General features: G+C 38.7%; 1 protein-coding gene across 5 annotated transcripts in view; it reads left to right on the forward strand.

Moving 5' to 3' along the window:
- The window catches only part of evi5a (ecotropic viral integration site 5a), a 227,267-nt gene that overhangs the window by 46,212 nt on the left and 154,857 nt on the right, over positions 1 to 26,198 (forward strand). For all 5 annotated transcript variants that reach the window (XM_039734778.1, XM_039734774.1, XM_039734777.1 and 2 more), the window contains one exon: positions 25,597 to 25,821. In XM_039734778.1, the coding sequence (XP_039590712.1) occupies positions 25,597 to 25,821 (225 nt within the window). The remainder of the gene's footprint in view (positions 1 to 25,596; positions 25,822 to 26,198) is intronic.

Genomic DNA, 26,198 nt, shown 5'->3' on the forward strand with positions numbered 1-26,198 from the left:
ATCGTTATTTGGAACACATGCATTTCATGTGTGTTCCGTTTCTACAATCAGTGTAAATACATCGTTCAAACAAACATTTTTCATATTTTAGTAATAAATGACACAATGTAGGCATAAACTACGGTATATAATGTGTGAAGCCTGAAGTCCAAAGATCAAATAAACATATTTTTTCCCAGGAAAAAAAAAAAAAAATTGGTTGCAAGTTTAATAAAAATGATACAGCAACAAAGTACACTATGGAAAACAGTAAAGAATGTACAGGATCAGAGGATCTAAAGAGCACTAAAACGGAATACAGCAATGTGTCTCAGTTAAGAGCTACCTACAACGTGTATAAGGCAGTTTATGCCGTAGCACATGCTCTGCACAACCTCAACTACTGTGAACCTCACAAAGGCCCATTTGAAGGAAACACACGTGCAGATATCACAAATGTGAAACCCTGGCAGGTAAAACAGAAAAGAAATCTTTGTTTCTATACATACTTTAGCAGTTTTATTTTAATATATAAAAAGTAACAACAAAGACATTTCATTAGTTATGTGGTGGCTTGGTGGCACTGTGGTTCATGTGTCTGCTTAATGGATCCAACACACTTTGTTCGAATTTGATGCCCAGCCATTATGTGTGTGCCTTTTGTACGTTGTAGTTATTGTATTGTAGAGATGAGCGTTGTCAGAACTCACACAAGTTGTGCAGAGTTCAACCTAAGAGCCAGCCATTGCTATTCCATCAGAAAGCATTTACGCACTACACTGGCCCAATCTGAATTTGAAGAGGGGTGATAATGTTAGAATATTAAGTGCTTATTTATTTTTCATTTAAACTTTTTTGTATGATTGCTTAAAGAATATACAAATAGTACTAGTAAAAGTTAGCGTTTTTTTCTCTCTCACTTTTATTCTCTCAGTCACGATACATACTACCACCCCAGGGATCGGACACTGTTTGTTAGTTTTTATTTGAAACTGGGAATAACTAGATGTAAGTGGTGTTTTGAGACAGTGGAACAGGACATTATTTGATCTAAATGGATAATAATGGACCATAAGGTGCATACTAATTCAGTGTGAGCAGGAACACTTAATAATAAAACTGAATAAAAAAAGGCAGATTCGCCAGCGTTTGTGTGTCAGCTTTTATTTATCCAGATATTCTGGTGGTTCTTATACCTTTTGAGTTGCACCACCACCCTTTAAATTTCTGTGCATATAACAACTGTCCATTCTCATTTATAGGACATTTGCTGATTTCTTAGTCATCCTTCAGTACATTTTGTATATTACATCAACCTTTCTTCTGGTACATCATTTCTCAGTATTTTTCCTAAACAATTCTTATTTTTCAGTATACATTTTGTTGTTCACTTGACCTTTATCTGGTTTTCTGGTGTGCCTGAACAGGTTTCTGACATGTATTTAGCCTTTATGCCATTTCTTTCAGGTGAATGATGTGTTACCCTAAAATTATTCTTCCACACTGGCTAATGGACTGCTCTGCACCACAACGCAACTCTGCTTGGCACCATAAGTAAAATGGGACTTCCACCTACAGCTAAAATCACTTCAGTGTGTGAGCAGTTCTCCACGGTACTGTTTAGATCTGACATCTGTGCTGACAATGTATGCGCCCACACTTTACACTGGTTGTTACAGACTCAAATCAAAACCTTTTCCTTTTTGGACGCATACAACCTCGGCTCGAACCTGTCAGATCTAAACACTAGCGTGGCAAATTGCTCACGTACTGAAGTAACTTTAGCTGCATGTGCAAGTCCCATTTTACTTATGGTGCCAAGCACTGCAGCTAAAGTCACTTTAGAATGCTAGTAATTCTCCACACTAGTGTTTAGATCTGTCAGTGCTGTGCTGACGATGTATGTGCCCACACTTTACACTGGCTGTTACAGACTGAAATAAAAACCTGCTTCTTTTTGGACGCATACACAGTCATCACGGTGCTGTCAGATCTAAACACGAGTATGGTGAATTGCTTGCAAACTGAAGTGACTTTAGCTGCTGGTGTCCCATTTTACTTATGGTACGGAGCAGAGTTGTGTTGTGGTGCAGAGCAGGTAATTAGCTTGCGAAAGTATGATTTACATGAAACATAAGGACACGGAGGCATAGTAATGTGATTGCCATCCCATTCATAACAAATTCTGTGAAACAGTGCTGAATTTTGGTGAGCCATCCAATTGTTTAAACAATGATTTGAAAAGAAATAATTATCTTGGCTTTAAGTTAAGATATTTGCATGTTTAATTTAAGTGCAAGAATCAGAATACAAGTTTGTGCCCCTGGTGCCCTGGCTTGAACACTACTCATTTGAATTAAGATATTTACACAAGCATGCTGTAACTGAAACACAAGTGTAGCCTACACCATAGGTATGAGTGAGAGTGCCTTGAGAATATCCTTGGATGCCAAGAATGTAACTACTTCATGAAGAAACGTCAAACCTCTCATGACTGGATTAAAGTCACTTCTAGCTATAAAATCAGGGCCTAGCTCATAAGTGAGTTATTCCAGCCATCCCAGTTGCTATTTCTTGAAATATAGGTCTTATGTTCTAGCTTGAATTCATTTTGCATATTTGGAATAGAATGTTTGGCAGAGGGGCATATAAAATGATGTCTGTTCATCTCTGTCTCATCACTGGTACAAAGAGTTTAGTCGCTTACTTTGGAATAAAAGTCGAAGTAAGCTGAAACTGGATATCTGTATCCCTGTTAAATCTGTTTTCTTAACAGTTCATGTGTGCTACTAAAGCTTTGCCCACCTTGTCTGACAAGCACAGCCAGTGTTTTGTATATTACCGCATTGTCTTATATACTTCAAAATTACCTTCTTTGGGAAAAATCAAAAAAGCAAAAAAAAGGCAGTGCTTGTTCAACAGACACCCATTTTCTGAGTTTTTCTTTTTCCTTCAAAGGTTGTGATACTCCTGAAATCTGTGCTTGAATTCAAACTCTGCATTCACTAACTAAAGAGTGAGAAACGCGGAATTGTAAATATAATTAATATAAGCGCCTCCAATTCCATTTGAAAGCCAGAGTTTATGTTCTGTAGACATTATATAACAACCAATGCTGCATCTATTCACATACACAAATATACTTTTTTGACACAGTTGTTTGTCCTCCATATATCCTAAAACAAATTTTCTATTCTGTTGTAGTGTTTTGGTTAGAGGGATGCAGAATACAGTCAAATATTTAAGGAACAGTTACCAAAATCACACCGTGCCATCATTTTATTTGTTAATAAGTAGCATCACAAAAATTGGTCTTAAAAATAGAACCATATGACAATGGTAAAATCAAAGGCGAGCTGCTTTTTTTGAGTGTTTTAGCACCACTTTATATGTCAGACCCCACATAACACTATAGAGAGAGAGAGAGAGAGAGAGGCTGCTTTATGTATTACATATTATCAAATATTTTTCAAATCCTGCACCTAAGACCTCTGTCTGTTAATGGGTTTTCCTTCACCAGTTGTGACCATAACTTCTCCCTGCCACCCAGGTACTTTTGCCCTATAAGATAAATACCAGTAGATCAATACAATATAATATTTTAAGCATGTATCAAACAAAAGATAATACATGGAGAATACTGTATTTTAAATTTACTACAATTCACAGTCCACATTCATATTCTCTACCTTCCCTGACACTTTGTAAACAGTTAAGCGATCTATAGTCTTAGATACATCAATATATATGAAATCTTGATTCTTGCTGCCACAAAAATTCCAGTTGTTCCTCAAGTAGCAGGATTATTGGCATTTCTCTATCACATACTGTTTATAATGTGGCCACTGACTTTCCACTCAACAACCAGTTGGTTATGAATGTATGGCTCATTTTTACTCCATGGAAATCTGACATTCATCATCTAGTTTTGGGATTAGTATTGTGCATTCATTAACTCTTTCAGTGAAATGCTATAGACAAAGGAGTTTCTTCCTTCATTCCCACATAATCCTTTTTAAGTTAGGTCTGTGGCATTTTTGACTTAAAATTCTGATTGGGCCATGCTGATCTAGGAGCGGGACATGGCCAGAAGAGTGAATCCATCTTGAGAAACTGTGCCAAAGGGATGTGTGCTTGAGTATGGAAAGGAGGGAGGGGACAAGCATGCAATTAAAGAGAGTTATTATTTTGCAAGTGTATGTTTAAAGGACTGAACTTTTCCTCTGCTTAAATCCATTGGCCTGTGTACAAGACTGCAAGCATTCTCGGAAAGAATCCTGACTTGGATCAGCTCATGGAGTTGCGGAAAGTGCAATTAGTGTTGCCTTTAACCTATAGTGAGTGGTATGAGGCAGAGCCAGCAGTCTGAATGTGCAAATATTGATGGACGCGTGGAAGATCTTGGTAGCAGCTTTGGAAAGAGAAGGTTTCCATTAGTTTTGCATAACTTATTTACTTTTAACACAGCAGCGCCATCTGCTGGGAGATGTGAGCAATGCCCTTATTACAGGGACGCCCTGACTTAAGTGTTGAACAACATATTTATACTCTCTAAAGGTTAGCCATAACATGACAGTTACAATAAAAAGAATCCATTTATGCAAAATGAAGTATATAACTACAATTAAATTGTATAATAATTAGCCCTGTTACAGATCCATTGAAAAATAATTTCTTGTGTAGACCACTCTGTTCACAATTGATACAAATAGGTTTAGAAAATCTCTAAAAATAAAATTTTGAGAAACAAGCAGGGGTGTTTATATATTAAAAAAAAAAAAAAAAAAATACACTTGAGTAATACAATATTATGTATTTTGATACTGCATTGATTCTCAAAAACATGGTATCAATCTTAAATTACTAGTTTACATTCAAAGATTCAAGGCACCCAGTGATTCATTTTGCATTGTGTTTACACCCCCAAACACAAGACAGCAGTGTTCTAATCTATCTTCAGCACGTAACGTAAACTGAGACGGTAAATAGTGTAAGGGCTAATGTATGCAGGCTTTCAATACTCAGATGCGTGTGGATCTGGCAAACAATGCGGATTGGGATAAACCAAGCTGACTAGTAACACTACAACTGATGGCTGAATTCATAGGAGTTGGACCAGCTCGTCGGTGGAAAGCGAAATGTGGGCTCAGATTGACTTTCACAGTAAGAAGGCACTAAGGAGATTGACAAGAGCCATGCCATCTACAATATGTGTCATGCCAAAATCAAATATTCGGGAAACACAACAAATCTGAGAGCATACTTAGCAGGACACCATTCTGATGTAAAGCTAAAGGATCTGTAAACAGCAAACATTGAGTGGATCCCTCCCAACGCACTATGGAACAAGTTCACACACTGAAGTTAGCACTGACCTGAACTTGTGGAAACAAAATAACTTGGTCAATACTCTATTTCATTTGCAAAGATATGCACCCTGTCAGTATTGTAAAGAATAAATGCTTCCGAAATATGGCGAATACAATGGAGCCTCTTTACACTATACCCCTTGACAACACATCACTGACTTTTCTGTGCCCATGTTGTACGAGGAGGTAAAAATGAGGGTACTAGATTCGGCTCAGCTGAGAGATTCACTTTGACATGCAATGCATGGACATCAAGGGCCTCTGAATCATACTTAACAATAACAGCACATCACATAACGGATGAGTGGATGCTGAACTTGTATGTGCTACAAACAAGAGTAATGCATGACAGCCACACAACAAAATTGCAGCATTACTCAAGGAGGCCATTAATGAATGGCGATTGGAAGCAAAAGAGCCTATCATTGTAACAAACGATACATCCAATATGAATGTTGCGGCTGGACTTGCAGATATGACACGTATGTTGTTTTGCACACATCTTGAATCTCACCTCGCAGAAAGCACTGAAATTGCTAGCCTGTGGAGTGACTGCTCAGCAGGATCAGCTGTGTTGCGACCTTTTTCAGATGCAGCACCATAGCTGCCAACCAGCTAAAACACAAACAAGATCTACTCCAGTTACCAAAATACTGGTTAATCACAAACATTGTCACAAGGTGGAACTGCTCTTATGACATAGAAAGATTTTTAGAACAACCACCAGCCATCTATGCAGCACTCCTTTCAACAGTGGTCAGAGAGTGAAAAGGATATCTTTATACAGAGCGAGGCTGACATCACATGTGCTGAGGAAGTGCTCAAGGCACTCAAGCCAATGAAGAATGCCACCTTAACTAAAGTCAGAAGAGGGCTTACCCACTCTTTCTATTGTGGCTCCACTTCATGCCAAGCCTGCCATGAGCTTAAAAGAAAGACTGGATGGACACACACAAAGTGAAGAACATCAAGGCTGCAATAGCACAAGATCTGGGAAAGCGATATGCCAATGAGAAACAGACACTGTGCATGGCATCTGCTGTTAAGGTTTAAGGGTCTACCGTTTCTCTCTAATGCCGAAATTGAGACCTACTCCAAAATGACTACTGCTTTGGTGGTTGCCATAAAAAAGCAACATAATGTATTGTGGCACCCCGGCCGGGACGCCCAGGAGGACCAGAGGAGGGCTTGTACCTCCTCCAGACCGCGAGGGGGCGTCCATCCTGGTTACGCTGGTGGCCTCGGGTAGGGGGCATGGAAGCCCAGCCCTGTAGGGGCTCATGGCCACCGCCAGGCGGCGCCCCGCTGCCTGGACAGCCCTGGAGCCCAGCACTTCCGCCACACCAGGAACTTCCGCCACACAAGGGCGTGTCTGCAGAGGAGTGCCGGGAAGCAGCTGGAGCCCATCCGGGTCCCCATAAAAGGGGCAGCCTCCCAGCAGTCGGGGTGGAAGAGGACGGAGCTGGAGTGAGGACTGGAGGTGGCCAGGAGAAAGAGAGGCACAGGACTGTGTGGCCTCGACATTGGGGGGGAATCGGTGCTCGAAGCACTGGGGTTTGTGACTGCACTAATTTATAAATATTGTACAAATAAACGTGTGTTGGGTGGAACTAAGTTGTCCGTCTGTGTGTGTCCGGGTCAGCGTTCACAGTATTTAAATAATTTAATAAATTGGGCTGTTTGTTTTTATTACATACAGTACAATTTACTTTTTTTAGTTGGACTTGGATAATTATGTACAAAAGTAGAAATGTGTACTAGGATGAATTTGGGTTCAGAAATTTGTGTTGTAGTAGTAAATTTACTGTAAAATGTTGATATACTTTATTAATCCCTCAGGATAAATTGTCTTTTCTCATGAGCTTTGGTGGTCAGAGCAGCGGATTAACTATTGTGCAGCACCCCTGGAGAAATTTTCAAGTTAAGGGCCTTGCCTAAGGGCCAAACTGAATAGGACCCCTTCTAGTAGTAACGGGATTTGAACCAGCAACCTTCCAGATACCAGAACAAATCTTCAGCCACGGAGCCGCCACTCTGCTTAATACTAGTTTGATTTCATGCTTTCATGCTGCTGCAGCTGAGATCAAGAGGTTTAGAGAAAAAATATTTTTGCCATTCCAAGAAAATCCTTTCAGTTGATGGAAGGAACATGAGCATGGGTACCCTTATCCTAATTATCCAGATTAGCAAAGTGTTTCCTGTGCATTCCTGGCACATCCGTCTCCATGGAGAGAGTTTTCTCTGCTGCAGCAGACATTATAACCGCACAGAGAAGTGTTCTGAAAGCTGGGCATGTTGACTAACTCATCTTCCTCCACAACAAACCTTTACATCAAAAAATAAGCACTGACATACACACAAACTGTAATACCATGTCCAGTCCAAGTTAAGGATCTGAGACTGTTACATTTGTTTAATATTTTCTTTAGGAATCCTGCAAACACTTTTAATTTTCATTGATATATTCAGATGTAATTCCTTTTTTCAGATTTAAGTTAACATATAGTGTTATGATATTTGACATTATAGGGACAATGCATTTTCTTTTAACTACAGTAATCCCTCCTCGATCGCGGGGGTTGCGTTCCAGAACCCCCCACGATAGATGAAAATCCGCGAAGTAGAAACTATATGTTTGTATGGTTATTTTTATATATTTTAAGGCCTTATAAACTCTCCCACACTGTTAACATTATTATAGCCCCCTAGACATGAAATAACACCCATTAGTCAAAAGTTTAAACTGTGCTCCATGACAAGACAGAGATGACATTTCCTTTTCACAATTAAAAGAATGCAAACATATCTTCCTCTTCAAAGAAGTAAACGTCAGGGACAGAGAATGTCAGAGAGAGAGTGAGCGTGAGAGTAAAGCAAACAATCAAAAAATCAATGTGTGCTTTTGTGCTTCTAAGTATGCCGAAGCACCGCGATAAAGCGGCATTTTGTAGAGGAGCGTCCGTATCCTCTAGGCAAACAGCCCCTCTGCTCACACCCCCTCCGTCAGGCAGAGTGAGTGAGAGAGACAGAAAAAAGCAAACAATCAAGCACTGCGCGGGAATCGCATCGTATATCATTGAGGAGTTTTATTTAATATGTAATACATGCTCTGATTTGGTAGCTTCTAAGCCATCCACCAATAGCATCCCTTGTATGAAATCAACTGGGCAAACAAACTGAGGAAGCATGTACAATAAATTAAGACACATTGTCCGCAGAAATCCGTGAACCAGCGAAAAATCCGTGATACACACGTGGACAAAATTGTTGGTACCCTTCAGTCAATGAAAGAAAAACTCAAAATGGTCACAGAAATAACTTTAATCTGACAAAAGTAATAATAAATAAAAATTCTATGAAATTTAACCAATGAAAGTCAGACATTGATTTTCAACCATGCTTCAACAGAATTATTTAAAAAAATAAACTCATGAAACAGGCCTGGACAAAAATGATGGTACCCCTAACTTAATATTTTGTTGCACAACCTTTTGAGGCAATCACTGCAATCAAACGATTCCTGTAACTGTCAATGAGACTTCTGCACTTCTCAGCAGGTATTTTGGCCCACTCCTCATGAGCAAACTGCTCCAGTTGTCTCAGGTTTGAAGGGTGCCTTTTCCAGACGGCATGTTTCAGCTCTTTCCAAAGATGCTCAATAGGATTGAGGTCAGGGCTCATAGAAGGCCACTTTAGAATAGTCCAATGTTTTCCTCTTAGCCATTCTTGGGTGTTTTTAGCTGTGTGTTTTGGGTCATTGTCCTGTTGCAAGACCCATGACCTGCGACTGAGACCAAGCTTTCTGACACTGGCCAGCACATTTCTCTCTAGAATCCCTTGATAGTCTTGAGATTTCATTGTACCCTGCACAGATTCAAGACACCATGTGCTAGATGCAGTAAAGCAGCCCCAGAACATAACAGAGCCTCCTCCATGTTTCACAGAAGGGACAGTGTTCTTTTCTTGATATACTTCATTTTTCCGTCTGTGAACATAGAGCTGATGTGCCTTGGCAAAAAGTTCAATTTTTGTCTCATCTGTCCATAGGACATTCTCCCAGAATCTTTGTGGCTTGTCCACATGTAGTTTGACAAATTCCAGTCTGGCTTTTTTATGATTTGTTTTCAACAATGGTGTCCTCCTTGGTCGTCTCCCATGAAGTCCACTTTGGCTGAAACAACGACAGATGGTGCGATCTGACACTGATTTCCTTGAGCTTCAAGTTCATCTTGGATCTCTTTAGAAGTTTTTCTGGGCTCTTTTGTTACCATTCGTATTATCCGTCTCTTTGATTTGTCATCAATTTTCCTCCTGCGGCCACGTCCAGGGAGGTTGGCTACAGTCCCATGGATCTTAAATTTCTGAATAATATGTGCAACTGTAGTCACAGGAACATCAAGCTGCTTCGAGATGGTCTTATAGCCTTTACCTTTGACATGCTTGTCTAATTTTCTTTCTAATCTCCTGAGACAACTCTTTCCTTCGCTTTCCTCTGGTCCATGTTGAGTGTGGTACACACCATGTCACCAAACAACACAGTGACTACCTGGAGCCCTATATATAGGTCCACTCATTGATTACAAGATTGTAGACACCTGTGATGCTAATTAGTGGACACACCTTGGATTAACATGTCCCTTTGGTCACATTATTTTCAGTCTTTTCTAGGGTACCATCATTTTTGTCCAGGCCTGTTTCATGAGTTTTTTTTTATTAATTCTGTTGAAGCATGGTTGAAAAGCAATGTCTGAATTTTATTAGTTAAATTTCATAGAATTTTTATTTATTATTACTTTTGTCAGATTAAAGTTATATCTGTGACCATTTTGAGTTTTTCTTTCATTGACTGAAGGGTACCAACAATTTTGTCCACGTGTGTATATATTTAGATATGCTTACATTTAAAATCCGCGATGGAGTGAAGCCGCGAAAGTCGCGATATAACGAGGGATCACTGTACTTGAGAATGAAAAATTTAAAAACTGGCCTACACACTACAAGCAGAATTTCATATATTTACTAAAATAAACTTGTTTTACTTGGATTTTATGCATAATGTGGTGTGTTCTTTATACTGTGACAGTTTTCTTAAAATTAGATTTTAAAAAAATTGCAATATATTGCCTAGCTTACAGTATTGCAATATATATTTTGAATCGTAACCCCCCCCCGTATTATGATACAAATCATATCACAAAATTCTTTTCAGTGCACAGCCCTAAAAAACAGAAAATATATTTTCAAGTTCTCAAGAAAATCAAGTCCCACAAATCCCATTTTTTCTCATGTGACAATTTCTAGTGCCCTTATGTTTTAGATAAAAAAAGGAAAAATGTGTCCATTTACCCATCTGCTCCACAGTTTAATACTACGAATCAAACAATTCCAATGTGATTGAAGTATACAGTGAATTACAGTAATGTTGTTCTCATGATAAAATATATTCTCAAGCCAGTTTAATTCTCATTTCTGTTAACACTAGAATTAACAGAGCCTATGAAAAAACTTGTAGATCCGTCCCACCTTGAATCGCTTCTTAAATCCGTTCACACCTCTCCGCCAGCGTCTTTTGTCTTCTAAATGTGCCGATAAAGACGAGCTGCAAGCAGCTGGCTATTCCATCCCCCCACCAACTTAGAACGTGCACGAACTTCCCCCAGCTCATTCCTTGATTGATTATCTGTGAGTGAAGTGGAGTTTTAGAGTGGAAATAATAGATCGTTATTTGGAACACACGTATTTCATGTGTGTTCTGTTTCTACAGTAATCTGTGTAAACACATTTTTAAAAAGAAACGTTTTTCATATTCTATCTTATGTTATTTACCCAATTACCGCGTAAAGTCACAAGTGCAGAGCTTCCCATATACATATACAAAGTACAGCGATGGCAAAAGTACATTCTTGATCCAATGTAGAACGGTCGTCATGATTTGAGCTTACCTCTGTTATAGCGGGTATATGTGAAAACAGCAGTGTCAGATGCGGGGTCGGTTGGACGGCTTTGGGGCTGTATGGGGAGCTGGGATCGTGAACGCGGCTGAGAAAATGACAGAATAAAAAAAACAAAGCTAACCTTTACAAGTATCATAAATTACACCAGCTGTTAGACAGGAGTCAAATCTAAGTTTTTATTCTAAAATAGTAAGAATACGAGCAGCTAATTTCTCAAAACGAACTCGTCCGGGTCCAACCTGTGAAGCTTTGATTACCAGTAAATGGCTGATACCGTTACGCCACCGAAGCTGTGATAAAGAATGCATGTCAATGTTGCATGTAAACGCGGATTGTTTTTCTGCAGTTATATTTTTGAATAAAAATGCATTTGTTCTGTTACATTTTGTACCTTTTGTGAAAATGTTTCTTTGATATTTGGAATTCAGGCTTCACACATTATATATTTCATGTCTACATTTTGTCAATTATTACTAACACATGAAAAACATTTCTGTTTTAACGATATGTTTACTGTACATAGATTGCTGTAGACACGGAACACACATGAAATGCAAGTGTTCCAAATAACGATATAGTATTTATAAAAGGCGTCATTTTGCTTGACTTCTCACTCTATACAACTCTAAGCAACTGACACGCAGGTAAACAGACTTGAGCTGAGACAACAGTGCGGGGTGGAGGGATGTGATAGCAGGCTGTTTGCTGCTTATCAACATTTAAAGGACGAAAGACGCTGACGGAAAGGTGAGAGGCGTTTTAAGGTTGGACTGATCTGAGTTTTTTGTAGGCTTTTGGTAATTCTAGTGTTAAGAATACATAAAGTTTCAGTAGCTTACCATTCAAGACTCTACTATTAACATGTTTCAGTTTTCACTGTTTAATCAAGACTGGGCTGCAGAGACAGCTGTTTTAGTAGTGAGGCCCATACATCCCTTTCACCAGCCACATTTACCAACTCATACTGTGGGATTCCAAGGTGCTCCCAGGCTATCTCAGAGATATAATCTTCCGCTTGGCTCTTCTTGAAGCAGAAGGTCAGTGGTTCCATTCTGAGTCAGACACCCTGCAGAGAAAGTTTATTACGGTTGCTTGTACATACAATTTTGTCATTTCGGTCATTACCCAAAGCTCATGACCGTAGGATGAGGGTAGAGACATAGTACTGGTAAATTGGGAACTTTCCCTTCTGGCCCAGCTTCTCCACTATTTTGAATCTCATAATTTTGCTTGATGCCCCTATCCTTCAGTTGATCTCACCTTCTCTTTTCCCCTCACTTCAGAACAAGATCCCAAGATACTTGACTTCTCCAAGTGGGATGTCAGTTTAACTCCCCCACTTGAGGCAGTAATTCACCTTTTTTTACTGAGCACCATGACTTCAAATTTAGAGATTGCAACCAGTCCCAAGGTGTGCTAGAGTTCACAGCCCAGTGAAGCCAACAGGACAGCGCGGTCTGCAAAAAGTATTGATGTAATTCTAAGGCCATCAAACTGGACACCTTCCCTGGCTGTTCCTTGATATCCTGTCTATGAAAATCACAAACCGGATAGGATACAAAGCATAGCCCTGGTGGAGTCCCATACCCTCTGAGGGGATAATTTGTTTCTGAGCATAGGAACACAGTTCTCACTGCGATTATACAATGACTGAATAGCTCTTATTAGGGACCCTAAAAAGCTGTACTCTCCCAGTACCCACCACAGAATCCTTTAAGAACACTGTCACACATCATCTGTAAGTCTACAAAACACATGTACACTGTTTGGGAGTTCTCCCATGCCCCCTCCATGATCATCACAAAGGTAAAGAGCTTGTCCATTGTTCCAAGGCCCGAATGGAATCCACATTGCTCTTCCTGAATCTCTGAAGTTCCACGACTTGGTGGATTCTCCTTTCCAGTACACTGCCATTATTTGTACCAGGGTCAGGGTGTTTAAGGAGTGTGATCCCCTGATAGTTGGAGCACAACCTCTGGTCCCCCTTTTTTAAAATGAGGGCCACCACCCCAGTCTGCCATTCTAGGGGCTCTGCTTCTGATGACCATTCAACAACGCAAAGGTATGTCAGCCATGCCAGACCAACATTTTCCAGAGTCTAAAGAATTTCTGGAAGGATTCGGCCTTGCCACTGCTGAGTTGCTTAACGCTAGACGTCTCCGGCGTACCTCCCCGGCTGGCGATTCCAGTGTCGCGCCGTCCCATTGTCGCGAACGTCTTCAGCGCCGCGAGCGCCTTCCTCTCTAGTGCCAGCCCATCAGCCCGGAGGGCACGTAGCATTTGTATTAAATGCTCCGCGGGCTGAAGGCACGCCTCCAGCTCCGCCAGAGCAGCCGGCAAAGACATGAAGTTAATCGACGCGGAGCCTACCAGTCTGTCAGCCTCCGACGCCGGCCACTTCCTGTGGGCCTTCTCCTCCGGCCCAGTTGGGTCTCCCCCTGCCCGTGATGGACATTCCTTGGTCCCGCCTCTCTGCAGTCATCGGCGGGCACACAAGACACACCGTCCAATCGCGTGCCTATCAGGGGGAGGGACTTCTGGTCCGCGGCCATCTTGCCTCCCCTTCTGTGGTGGTGACGTGCTTGCCGGCAGCCTTGCTGTTGCCAGCGCCTTTCGAGCTGCAGCGTCTCCTCCTCCGCAGCCCTCGCGTGGCTGCCGCCGTGCTGCCGGAGCCCCACAGACCGGCATGCGCCTGCCACCGACGTGGATCCGGGAAGTCCCTGCCTGGAAAGAAGAAAACACGTCGCTGCCACTAGGCAGGGAACTCGCCTCCCCAGACTCGTCAAACAGAGGACACCACCTCGGCGTGGCCTTTCTCGACGCCATGCCGTCCCGGGCGCCTCCAGCAACGGCGCGGTCCTCTGAGCCCGCTGCACTCCTGGTAGGCACGCCGCCCGCCTAAGACCCAGTCATGTGCACAATACCCCAAACACAGTCCTGGCCACACAATGCCTTGTCTTCGGGCCGCCTCCACACTCTCTTCTTGCCTCGTCCTGCTCATATATATGAGCCTAACCCTAAAAGTGCAATGATTTTATGTCACGTTGTTTGTCATGCTTTAAATCAGGCTTATTTTAAAACCTGTATATATGTTTGGTATCATTCTTTTCAGAATTTTTTTTTTTAACTTTAATATGATATTGTTAGATTTTCAGATTCTTATTCCAATTTTAAATTATAAACTAAAATATCAAAGTCGTGGTTTTTAATATCAAGAAAGTCTTGGTTTTTCTTTCACAGGAACAAACTATTTAAAAAAGAAAAAAAAAAAAGAAATATTCTTAACGCCAATCTTTGTATTTAGGTGATTTAGTTAGCTTATGGTTGAGTTATGATGACCCATTGCATTCCACTTTAGTTTTCGCGTGATTTTTACTGTTATTTAAATAAGTAATTTAAAAAAAAAAAATTAATCTATAAGAATGTCAGTTAAAACAAATGGATAGTTTATTTAGTCTCTTATAAATACTCATCGAGAATAATGGACCTCAGTTTAATGGTAATACAGTAATCCGTCCTCGATCGCGGGGGTTGCGTTCCAGAACCCCATGCGATAGGTGAAAATCCGTGAAGTAGAAACCATATGTTTGTATAGTTATTTTTTTATATATTTTAACCCTTTAGAAGCTCTCCCACACTGTTTTTAAATATTCTCCGCAAAGTTATACAGTAAACCCTTGTTTATCGCGGTTAATCCATTCCAGACAGATAAAGAATCCAACTTCGTGGCAATTTATTTATAAATCTAATATTTTCGCAGTTAGAAAACCTGTTTACAACCTTTTAAATACGCTTTTTAACATTATTAGAGCCCTCTATACATGAAATAACACCGTTTAGTCAAAAGTTTAAACTGTGCTCCATGAAAAGACAGAGATGACAGTTCTTTCTCACAATTAAAAGAATGCAAACATATCTTCCTCTTCAAAGGAGTATGCGTAGCAGAGGATGTCCGAGAGAGAGAAAAGTAAACAATCAAAAATCAATAGGGCTGTTGGGCTTTTAAGCATGCAAAGCACTGCGATAAAGCGGCTGCAATGAAGGGATCGATGTGAAGGTAGTCTTTTTTTTAGAAGAGCATCCGTATCTTCTAAGTAAACAGCCATTGTGCAAACAGCCCCTCTGCTCACACCCCCTCCATCAGGAGCGGAGAATGTCGGAGAGAGTGAGAGAGACAGAGAAAAGCAAACAATCAAAAATCAATACAGGCTGTTAGAGATTTTAAGTGTGCAAAGCTCGGGAAGCTTATCGTATATCATTGAGGAGTTTTATTTAATAGTAATACGTGCTCTGATTGGGTAGCTTCTCAGCCATCCACCAATAGCGTCCCTTGTATGAAATCAACTGGGCAAACAAACTGAGGAAGCATGTGCCATAAATTAAAAGACCCATTGTCCACAGAAATCCATGAACCAGCGAAAAATCCGTGAGATATATTTAGATATGCTTACATTTAAAATCTCCGGTGAAGTGAAGCCGCGAAAGTCGAAGCGCGTTATAGCGAGGGATCACTGTACTCCAATCGGTAAGAGAGTAAATATTTTATTCTCCTTATATGATTTTTACTCCACTAAATAATTTTCTTTTACATATTTATAGAATTGTGTTTTTTTACTCCAATACATGTTCTTTTGTATATTTACAGATTTTACTAATATTCTGGTTGGAGCTGGGGCTTGCCCCCCAATGCTATATATACATCTTCAAGGCTAGAAAACAATGGAATTGTAGATTTATTTGGTACAAATGATGACATTTCTTCATAAGACATTTTGAAAAAGTGTCCAGCAAAATTGATTGAAACCTGAAAAGTGCTCTTGAGATCACTTAATTTCACTAGTGTGACAAAAGTGAACGCTTTCCTTTGGTAGGCTAGATTGTAGGACTTGTTCTGATAGCCTCTGCTGAGGCAGGATTAAATTAATGAAGATGTACTTTTTTTTTTTTTTGGTTTGTTTTCTTTATTTTCTGCAATTTCACAAACATATTTTAAATGGCAGTGTTAGACTAGTTAGGGCTCATTTATACTTCACACGACGCATGCTGCAGCGGACGCTCCTGCTACGCAAGCGTTGAAGTGTTTATACTTGCGCGCGTACTTTACGTAAATCCGGAGGAGTCCACCAGGTGGCAGTGTGAGATATTATCACGGTGAGAACATGTTCGGTTTCTCTGTGTTGTGAATTGCCTAAAACACCTATTAAATTCCTTAAACACCTTACCGCAATATCTGTGAAAAGGATGTTTATTGATTAAATCCATCAATCCAGGGATGTGTCCATTCCTACAAGCATTGGGCACGACTGAGAAACAATCCCTGGACGAGGTCTCCGCTCATCGCAAGGTGAATACAAGCACACATACACTAGCGTCATTTTAGCGGCACCAAATCCCCAAATCTGCATATCTTTGGAAGGAAACCGGAGCACAGTGTGGAATACAAGCAGGAAATACCAGCAACGTAACTCCCTGCGAGACAGCAGTGCTATTGCTCCGCCACCGTGTCACCCCCATGTGTGTAATTATTAACAGTATTCATTATTTAAATGAAATTATATGTAAAATGTAACATACACACATAAATGCATTTCATCATGAAAGTGATATCAAGTATGAATCTAAAGATTCTAAAAGTGCAGAGAGTTGGAATATCATACATTTAATTTGTTCTGTGTGGTGATCTTTTGCTGCTTGCCGCAGCTGTCAGGTCCAAGAAGCTCGTAGCGATTAAAAACTGGGATGACGTTTACGACGGTCTGCTTTAATGATGATAAAGTAAACTACGAGGTTAAAGTGGACAATTCGAGATTGAAGCCGAAATTTCCACTTTAATCACAAAATACACGCCACCGTGTCCTTTATTTTTTTCTCAGTGGTTCAAATATAACGCTATACATTATGTTGCTGCTGTTAAGTTGCAAAAATAAAAAAATTAAAAAGACGACACAAAAGATGGTATGTGAGACTTTTAAAATGTATCGTGTCATTACATTCGGGAACTATCTACATGTGACAGAAAGCCTCTATGCCGATCCTACGGGATGGATACATTTTAAAAGTCTCAGTGCCGTCTATTTTAAAAAATTTTTTGCAGCTTCACATCGGCAACATAATGTATAGCGCTGTATTTGAGCCATTGAGGAAAAAAAATAAAAGACACGGTGAAAACGTGTATTTTGTGATTAAAGTGGAAATTTCTGCTTTAATCTCAAATGTTCACTTTAACCTCAGAGTTTACTTTATTATTAAAGCAGACCATCGTGAACGCTATCCCAGTTTTAATCGCTACGAGCTTCTTAGACCTGACAGCAGGTAAAGTAAAAAAAATAAAAAATAGACGGCACAAAAGATGGTATGTGAGACTTTTAAAATGTATCGTGGTCATTACGATCGGGAATATGCGACGCTTGAATATAAAAGCACCACGAATGCATCTGTATGTCGGCATTTTGCTTCAACACTTTGAACCATTCATCAAACAGCAAAGCGCGCACGTCGATTCCCGAAGGATCTCCATAGAGGCTTTCTGTCACATGTAGATAGTAAACAGACACTCTGACGCCACGCTCCGACTTTTAGCACACTGCGCCTCGACTTTTGCTGGTACTGCAACTCGCGACGCTGCCGCTAATTTCTGAGGACCTGCTCAGAGGACGCGTGAAATGACCGCTGGGAACGCGTGGCAGCCATGATGCGGACGCGTATGCGTTCTGAGCGTGAAGTATAAATGAGCCCTTAGGCTTGCTTGTTTTTGTTCAATGCGAAACCTAAGGAATCAGGAAGAATACATTTTTGAATACTTGATTTACTTAGGTTTACAATGGATAGTTTTACTTATGAAACTGGGCCAACATATTACCTAAATTGGATTCAATCTGAAAAGTATATGCAGATTATATATACATATACATATATATATATATATATATATATATATATATATATATATACATATATATATATGCATATACATACATATATATATATATATATACATATATATATATACATATATATATATACATATATATATATATATATATATATATATATATATATATATATATATATATATATATATATATATATATATATACATACATACATACATATACACTAATAAAAGGCAAAGCCCTCATTCACTCACTCATCACTAATTCTCCAACTTCCCGTGTAGGTAGTAGAAGGCTGAAATTTGGCAGGCTCATTCCTTACAGCTTACTTACAAAAGTTGGACAGGTTTCATTTCGAAATTCTACGCCTAATGGTCATAACTGGAAGGTATTTTTCTCCATTAACTGTAATGGAGTAGAGCTGCAAAGACGTAGGGGGCGGAGTTTCGTGGGACATCATCACGCCTCCCACGTAATCACGTGAACTGACTGTCAACGCAGTATGTAGAAAACCAGGAAGACCTACAAAAAGCGCTTAAGAAAACATGCATTATATAATTGAGAAGGCAGCGAAACAATAAGAAGCGAGCGAGTGGCATATACTACCATATTCATGAGTGCTGCTACCTGGAAAGAAAGCAAGGTGTAAACCTAAACTTTAAATTAAGTTCATAGACAGGCTACGCTGGCGTTTCACATGCCCACAGGTAATACGGGATACAAGTTTAATGAGAGGACGCAGGATATAAACGAGAGTTTTGATCACTTTGTAACTAAGTTAAAATTGTAGGTGAAGGGGTGTGCTTATGCAAATTCCGAGAGACTGTGTTTGTGGGGATTGACAGTTAAGGCGGGGGGGGGGTCACGTCATCATCTCCTCCCATTTACCTCAAGTTAATACACACGCTGTCTCTAGAGTTTCAACACACTGAATCCTCCAGGCACTACTTACAAAAGGTCACATTGACAAGCGTGTTACGCTATTTTTAAAATCTTTCCTTTTCTTAGCACAAGCACAGCTGAGAAGCTTCGATGCATGTGCTCCATAACGCATTGAAAAATAATGCATTTAATCACACTTTGCATTACAAGCAAAGGGGGCTTTTGTCAATGCATGATTTCCTGGTACACCGATTACATTGATCAGCGATCCCGATTCATTTTACCCTCGCACCACCTTAGTTTGAGAAGAAGTATGAAAAAATATGAGGTTAACACAGAAAAACAGATCACCAATTCAAGCTTTATGAATAATCGATTCGCCATCAATAATTGTTTTGGTAAAGCCATCCTCCTTCCATTTTATAATTTTTCCGCCACTAGCCATGATTAGATGAACGGTAAAAAAGTAAGAGCGAGGGAGGGTGACTTATTTAGGCAGGAATATATATGATAGCAACACTCATGACAATGTCAATCATGTTACGTTATTATTAAAATGTTTCCTTTTCTTTTCATTACTTTAACACACTACTTCTCCGCTGGTAGCGGGTATTTTGCTATATATATATATAATATATGAATTACCTCCAAAGAGCGCTGAGACTTTTGATATCATGAACGTGTGTACAAAAGGGGTCTCCTGCCCAGCAAAAGTCGAGCAGCCAGCGCGCGTGCATAGCTGTGCCGCCTTTGAGACGCTGACTGCGCTTCTGCCTTAAGTCAAAGTGAGCACTTTTAATTTTTTCATCCCCCCTGAGCTATAGCCTAGACAAGTGCAAACACAGGACCCCTTTTCTACACCATGGCAAAATAATATTAAGGCGATTCACACTTTCTTTTGCACGTATACGATTATCAGGTCCTCAGCTCGGATTATGAACACACGCATACGAGTGGAGGACTCACAGTGCCATCACAGCCGATTAATGGCGGGACGTCTCACCAGTCTACACAAGACCCACGCGACTGTCCCAAAAGGCGATCATAACGCCAGCGAACACATCTCTATACTATATAAAAGAAAAAGGCAACTTTCCTTTCTTTACACCTTTTTCCTTTTATCCCAAACCAAAGCCTTTCTCTCTTAACACGGCAGAGGACACAAAAATAATTTTCTTTAATTGCCGGTAAGGCACATTACCAGAGGCACAAATTTGAACGTTCACATAGAAAATGTAATTTCTATACCACAGCCGTGTAGCGCTTTCAAAAGGGATCTACTACCGAGATGATCCATATACATTTTAGCTGCTGTTAGTTACTTACCTGTTTTGTTACACAGTCTTTAAAAATGTAGTTTATCCTGAACCACTCCAGTAGTGCTCAATGTACCTGTACTTCTTAAAACGTTAATGTTTTACTGTTTAATAACTTATAGACTATATTTCATTATTTTTCCCTTGCACTCAGTGACCAAAGCTATACACACACATATAGACACATACAAACATACACACAAGTATATATATATATATATATATATATACACACACCCCATCTAGATTTTATATATATATATACACACACACACACACACCCCTATCTAGATTTTATATATATATATATACACACGCACACACACCCCTATCTAGATTATATATATATATATAAATATTTTATATATATATATATTTTATATATATATATATATATATATATATATATATATATATATATATATATATATATATATATATATATATATATATATATATATATATATATATATATATATATATACATATATATATATATATATATATATATACACACATATATATATATATATATACACACATATATATATATATATACACACATATATATATATATATACACACATATATATATATATATACACATATATATATATATATATATATATATATATATATATATATATATATATATATATATATATATATATATATATATATATACACATATATATATATATATATATATGTGTGTATGTATGTATGTATGTATGTGTGTATATGTATGTATGTGTGTATATATATATATATATATATATATATATGACAGCAGCAATCCAAGCTGTGAGAAAACAGTAAAAAGGAGGTGTCAGACGTCAGTGGTACATTTTCTGATGCAGCTACCGAAAATAACTTTGTGACGCTGCCACCAAATACACAAAACAATTACTTTGACAATCATGTTACATTATTTTTAAAATGTTTCCTTTTCTTTTCATAACTTCTTTAACACATGACATCGCTGCGAAGCGCGGGTATTTTGCTATATATATATATATATATATATATCACAGCGACACTAATAACAGTGACAAAACAATTACATAGACAATCATGTTACGTTATTTTCAAAATGTTTCCTTTTCTTTCTCTTTCCTTCTTTAACACACTACTTCTCCGCTGCCAAGCGCGGGTATTCTGCTAGTGTGTATATATATATATAAAATACCTTAATTGTGATACTTTTTAAATTATATTGTGAGATAAAATTTTAGCCATATGACTCACCCCTTCTAACAGCCTAAATATCAAAAAATGTCACTGTGAGAAGTGGTCAGTGGTTTTGGGCCCATTTTAATTAAATAATTGCGCATCAAGATGTGCAGGCTCCAATGGGGTGTGGGTAGTTGCATAAATATGCTTTGCTCCAGAGGCAGTTGGAGGTACCTGGCTGATTGCAAAGGCACATGCAAGTGTCAGTCAGGTGCCCCATTATTGCTTCAGAGGGAACAACATGTTTACACCTGTGCCCCATCAGGAGTGGCAGCCTGCACGGGATAGGAAGGGGTTAGAAAAAGAAAAGAAGAAAGAATATACTGAGGTTAAATGGAGAAAAGCAGGCAGGAAGGGGTGGGAACTGGTGCGAGAAATACTACTGCAATGTCCTGTGTGGGGTAAATAAAGTAGACCTCTTATTTTAAGAGATGCTCCAGGGCTCATTGATTTTAAAGGAAAGGTTCCTGCCTTTGAGATTTTAACCTTATTTTAATGGATTATTTATTTGCTAGATTTTTAACCTTCATATACTGCTCTGTTTATATGGGTTATTTATATATTGAGAACTTTTGCATTGCATTATTTATTTGGACACTTGATTTTTGATGGTTTTAAATGAAAGCAATGTTCACTTGTTGCACCTAAATCTTGCTGTTTGTGTGTGTCCTCATTTGCCTGGTTCATCTCAGTTATGACTATCAACTATCTGGGATCAAGAGACTCCCAGGTGGAACAAATAACATGGAGCTAACCCAGACCTTCACGGTCACCTGGGGCATCATGTATAAGCTATACGTACACATAAAAATGTTGCCTGTGCCTGTTCCATGCACACTGAGATGTATAAAGAGTAAACTTGGCATAAAACCATGCAAATTTTCACGGCAGCCTCACCCTTTTCTGTTTGGTTTTACAAACTGGTGGCACCCACTATCAAAGCAGTGCTGCTGTTTCTGTGTGGTCTCCCTTTTTACAGATTCACACCAATGACTCTGAATTTGTCAAATACACCAAAATTAATTGCTATCATTTACAGATTTAATTCACTTCATTGTAATCATTTTGTAACAATATAATGGTACACAGAATGGCCAAACTATTCCAACTACAACAGTTGCTTTGGTGGAAGACTTCACAAACGGAAGAATTAGAAGAGAGCGCATATTTATAGATAATGACTGGCTTCTAAGTTTGCTATCCTCTTGGAGCTGTGTGCTGAACTGGCACTGGCTTTACAAAAGCAGGCTTTGAGGAATTATGCTCTACCTGCTCCTTTGCAAGTTCTGTCCATTTTCGGTTTTTTAGCCACAGGATCTTTTCAGTATGAACTTGCTTATGATCAGGTATTTCACAAACATCACTGGAGTCGTGCCATGCCAGATTTATGGCATGGTATTATTCACCTGTCATCCAGATATAGATTTCTTTAAACTTTGGATGAACTGGCGAACACAATTTGCAGCAACGTCCGATTTTCCAAAAGTAATTGGAGTGGCCAACTGCACGCAGCATCTTGCCGGACAAATTACATCAGCCAGCGATGAATCTGCAAAAGAATGAGCTGGCATTACATTATCTATAGCAGATAAGCTTATGAAATTGGCAACTCCCCACAGTGGCAGGTGCTTTTTCCAGCTAGTTTGGTAAAAGGCAAGCAGTCCTTTTAAGGATAGTGAATCACCTGAAACGGCCATGTAAAGAGCAGAGAATCTATATATCTATAAAGGCATCTTCATAGAATGAATTTGCTTATGTAAATAGAAAGCATTTCCACTCTATTAATGTGCTGCTCTATAGTCCACAAAGTGTGTCACACTGTGGAAGCATATAGTGTGCTGCATAATGTGGCACACAATTGTGGCTGCCTGTACCTAAAGAGATAAGGTATGATAAATCTGACCCACCAAAAGATCAGCCAAATCAGAAAGTGTTACAACTTTGTTTGAATTTAATTAGCAGAATGTGAAAACAGGTAATCAAATGCAGCATTTATTTTTCAACAAATTCTTTTAATTTTCACCATTGACACTGTCAACTTTCTTGAAAGACCGAGTAAAAAAAGAAAAATCTTGGGTTGCAAACGTATGCGAAATGCTGCATTTGAAAACGTCAAAAATGTGATTCAGTGATGCTTGTTCAAGAAACATTCCTATTAATGCGGCACTCATTCAAGAAAATGTGAGGTTTCTAAACTCTCTTGGGACCTACCCCAACAGGACAACACGCCGAATAGTATGCCGAAGTGCGATCACCGTGTCTGTGGAAGGCTGTTCATCTGTTGCTGGGGCAACAGCAGGCTCACAGCTCTGCTGCAGCTCTTCACCAAAGCAAACAAAGAATCTCGATGGGTGATGCAAGGAACATTGTAAATGCAGGGGACAGGATTACTTGGCCACTTACCTGGCCACAACCCTGTCTGAGTGCTGTGTCTGTTCATAGGAGAGTGGCAGATCCCGCTACAATAAATAACCCTGCTGTTTGTTTCAAGCTGAATAAAGCTGGTTTTGCTAAATTACTGAGACTAAGCCTCGTGTTTTGGGGTGCAAGATAGGGACTTACAGCACAACCACAACCTTTTAGGATTTGCTTCTATATTGCTTCACTGCAGTGCTCTGAGCCTGCTGTTTCCCTGCCACGGCAACGGATGTGGGGTGGGGGATCGCAAAAGAGTTCAGAAACCTCATACTATGAAGAAGAAGAAAAGTGTGATTTGGCTTCTGATTGATAACTGTGTAGTCGACAACATTCGTCCACATTTAGATAATGTTTGCGTTGAACTCCTCCCATGTAATTGCACAGCAGAGCTGCAGACATTGGATTTGGGCATTTGCACCCTGAAAATGTATTATCGCAAGGAAATAATGAGAAAAATTCTCATCGGCATAACTTGTAGACAGGATGAGATTAAAATTAACACGAAAGAAGCTATTGATGTGATTGCAAATGCCTGGACGCAAGTTAAAGAAAGCACTATAGCAACAAATACAGAATCTCATTACAACTAAATATTTTTTATGTCCCTGCCAGTTCGTTGTAATGGATTTTTACCTGTTTTTTGATCATGTTGTCACATACTAAGTTTGTATTTCTAAAATTGGTATTATAGTATGAATTAACTTTTTTCCACCTTAAATCATTTGCTGAAGTACATGAAAGCTGTTATTTGAATCTTGAGGTGTTTAAATTTAATTTTGACATGTGCAAGTAACAACCACCTTTAATTTTTTGTCAGTGTTTTGTGACTGTTATTAATAGAACAAATAATGATATAGTTTTCATACTTCATTCCACAGTCTAATCTTGAGTGACAAAAATTTGAATTTCAAAATGTCAGGATAAGCTCACAATCTGAAAGAAAAAAATGATCTTGCATTTTGAGCTATTTATAAATTTTAAGCAGTACATGTGTATTAGTTTGGGACTAAAGCATATTTGGATGCTGTTTATGGTAGAAAAGTACCATATAAAACAGTGTGACTGTTTTTTGTTTGTGTTTATGTATATATGTATGTATACGTATGTGTGTGTTTGTGTATTGTATGCTTATAAAGTATTACCTTACAGCTCCTTGCCTGAAATGCCTGTCTTTTATTATATCATGATACTTTTCTGTTGTGCTTTTTATGAGAATTAAATCATTAAATATTGTGATGAAAACAAAACTTTATCAACTGTGAAATCAACAAAGTTGTCTTACACTCAAAGACTTCACACTTAACATACTTGATTTTAATTCATAATGTCACCTTATATTTATTCATGGGCATATAACATTCACTAATTATGTGATATACTTGGTTACATTATTCTATTCAGGTTACTACATAACATTTACTTTTTTATATTTAATCAGCTAATTTGTGTTTAGATTGAATTTTGCTCAAATATTTCAGCACATTTTACATACTTTCATTTTTTAATTATGAGTAAATAAAAGTGACAACTTAACTCCTCTTTGCATTTGCAGGAATTGGTAAGAAAAGGGATACCACATCACTTCAGGGCAATAGTATGGCAGCTTTTATGTAATGCTCAGAATATGCCCATTAAAGAGCAATACTCTGAACTTTTGAAGAAGACATCTCCTTGTGAAAAGCTCATCAGGAGGGATATTGCAAGAACATACCCAGAACATGAATTCTTTAAAGAGAAGGACAGCCTTGGACAGGAAGTTTTGTTCAATGTCATGAAAGTAAGAACCTTTCTTAATAGAATTGATCCATTAAAAGAAAGCTTTTTAGTATTCTTTATAAAGTAATGAATGTATTCCTTATCTATATTTTGAGTTACTGGGCTTAAATTTTATTTCTAGAAAGACCAATAAACTATGTACAACTGACTGATATAAATATAATTTATTACTCAGTTCAGTAGATTCATGGTAATCTGGTCTGTAATTTTTATAGGATGTATGTCTTTGGGGCTCTTTTTCACTTTTATAAACCATGAATTTTGTCAAAATGTTGTATATACCATCTTCAGTAATTAAAAGATGTGCACAAAAACATTCTGCTGCAATATTACAAGTTTCTTGATTATCTATTTTTTTATATTTATGTATAATATTCA

Source organism: Polypterus senegalus, chromosome 14 (assembly GCF_016835505.1).
Source record: "Polypterus senegalus isolate Bchr_013 chromosome 14, ASM1683550v1, whole genome shotgun sequence".
Classification (NCBI taxonomy): Eukaryota; Metazoa; Chordata; class Cladistia; order Polypteriformes; family Polypteridae; genus Polypterus; species Polypterus senegalus.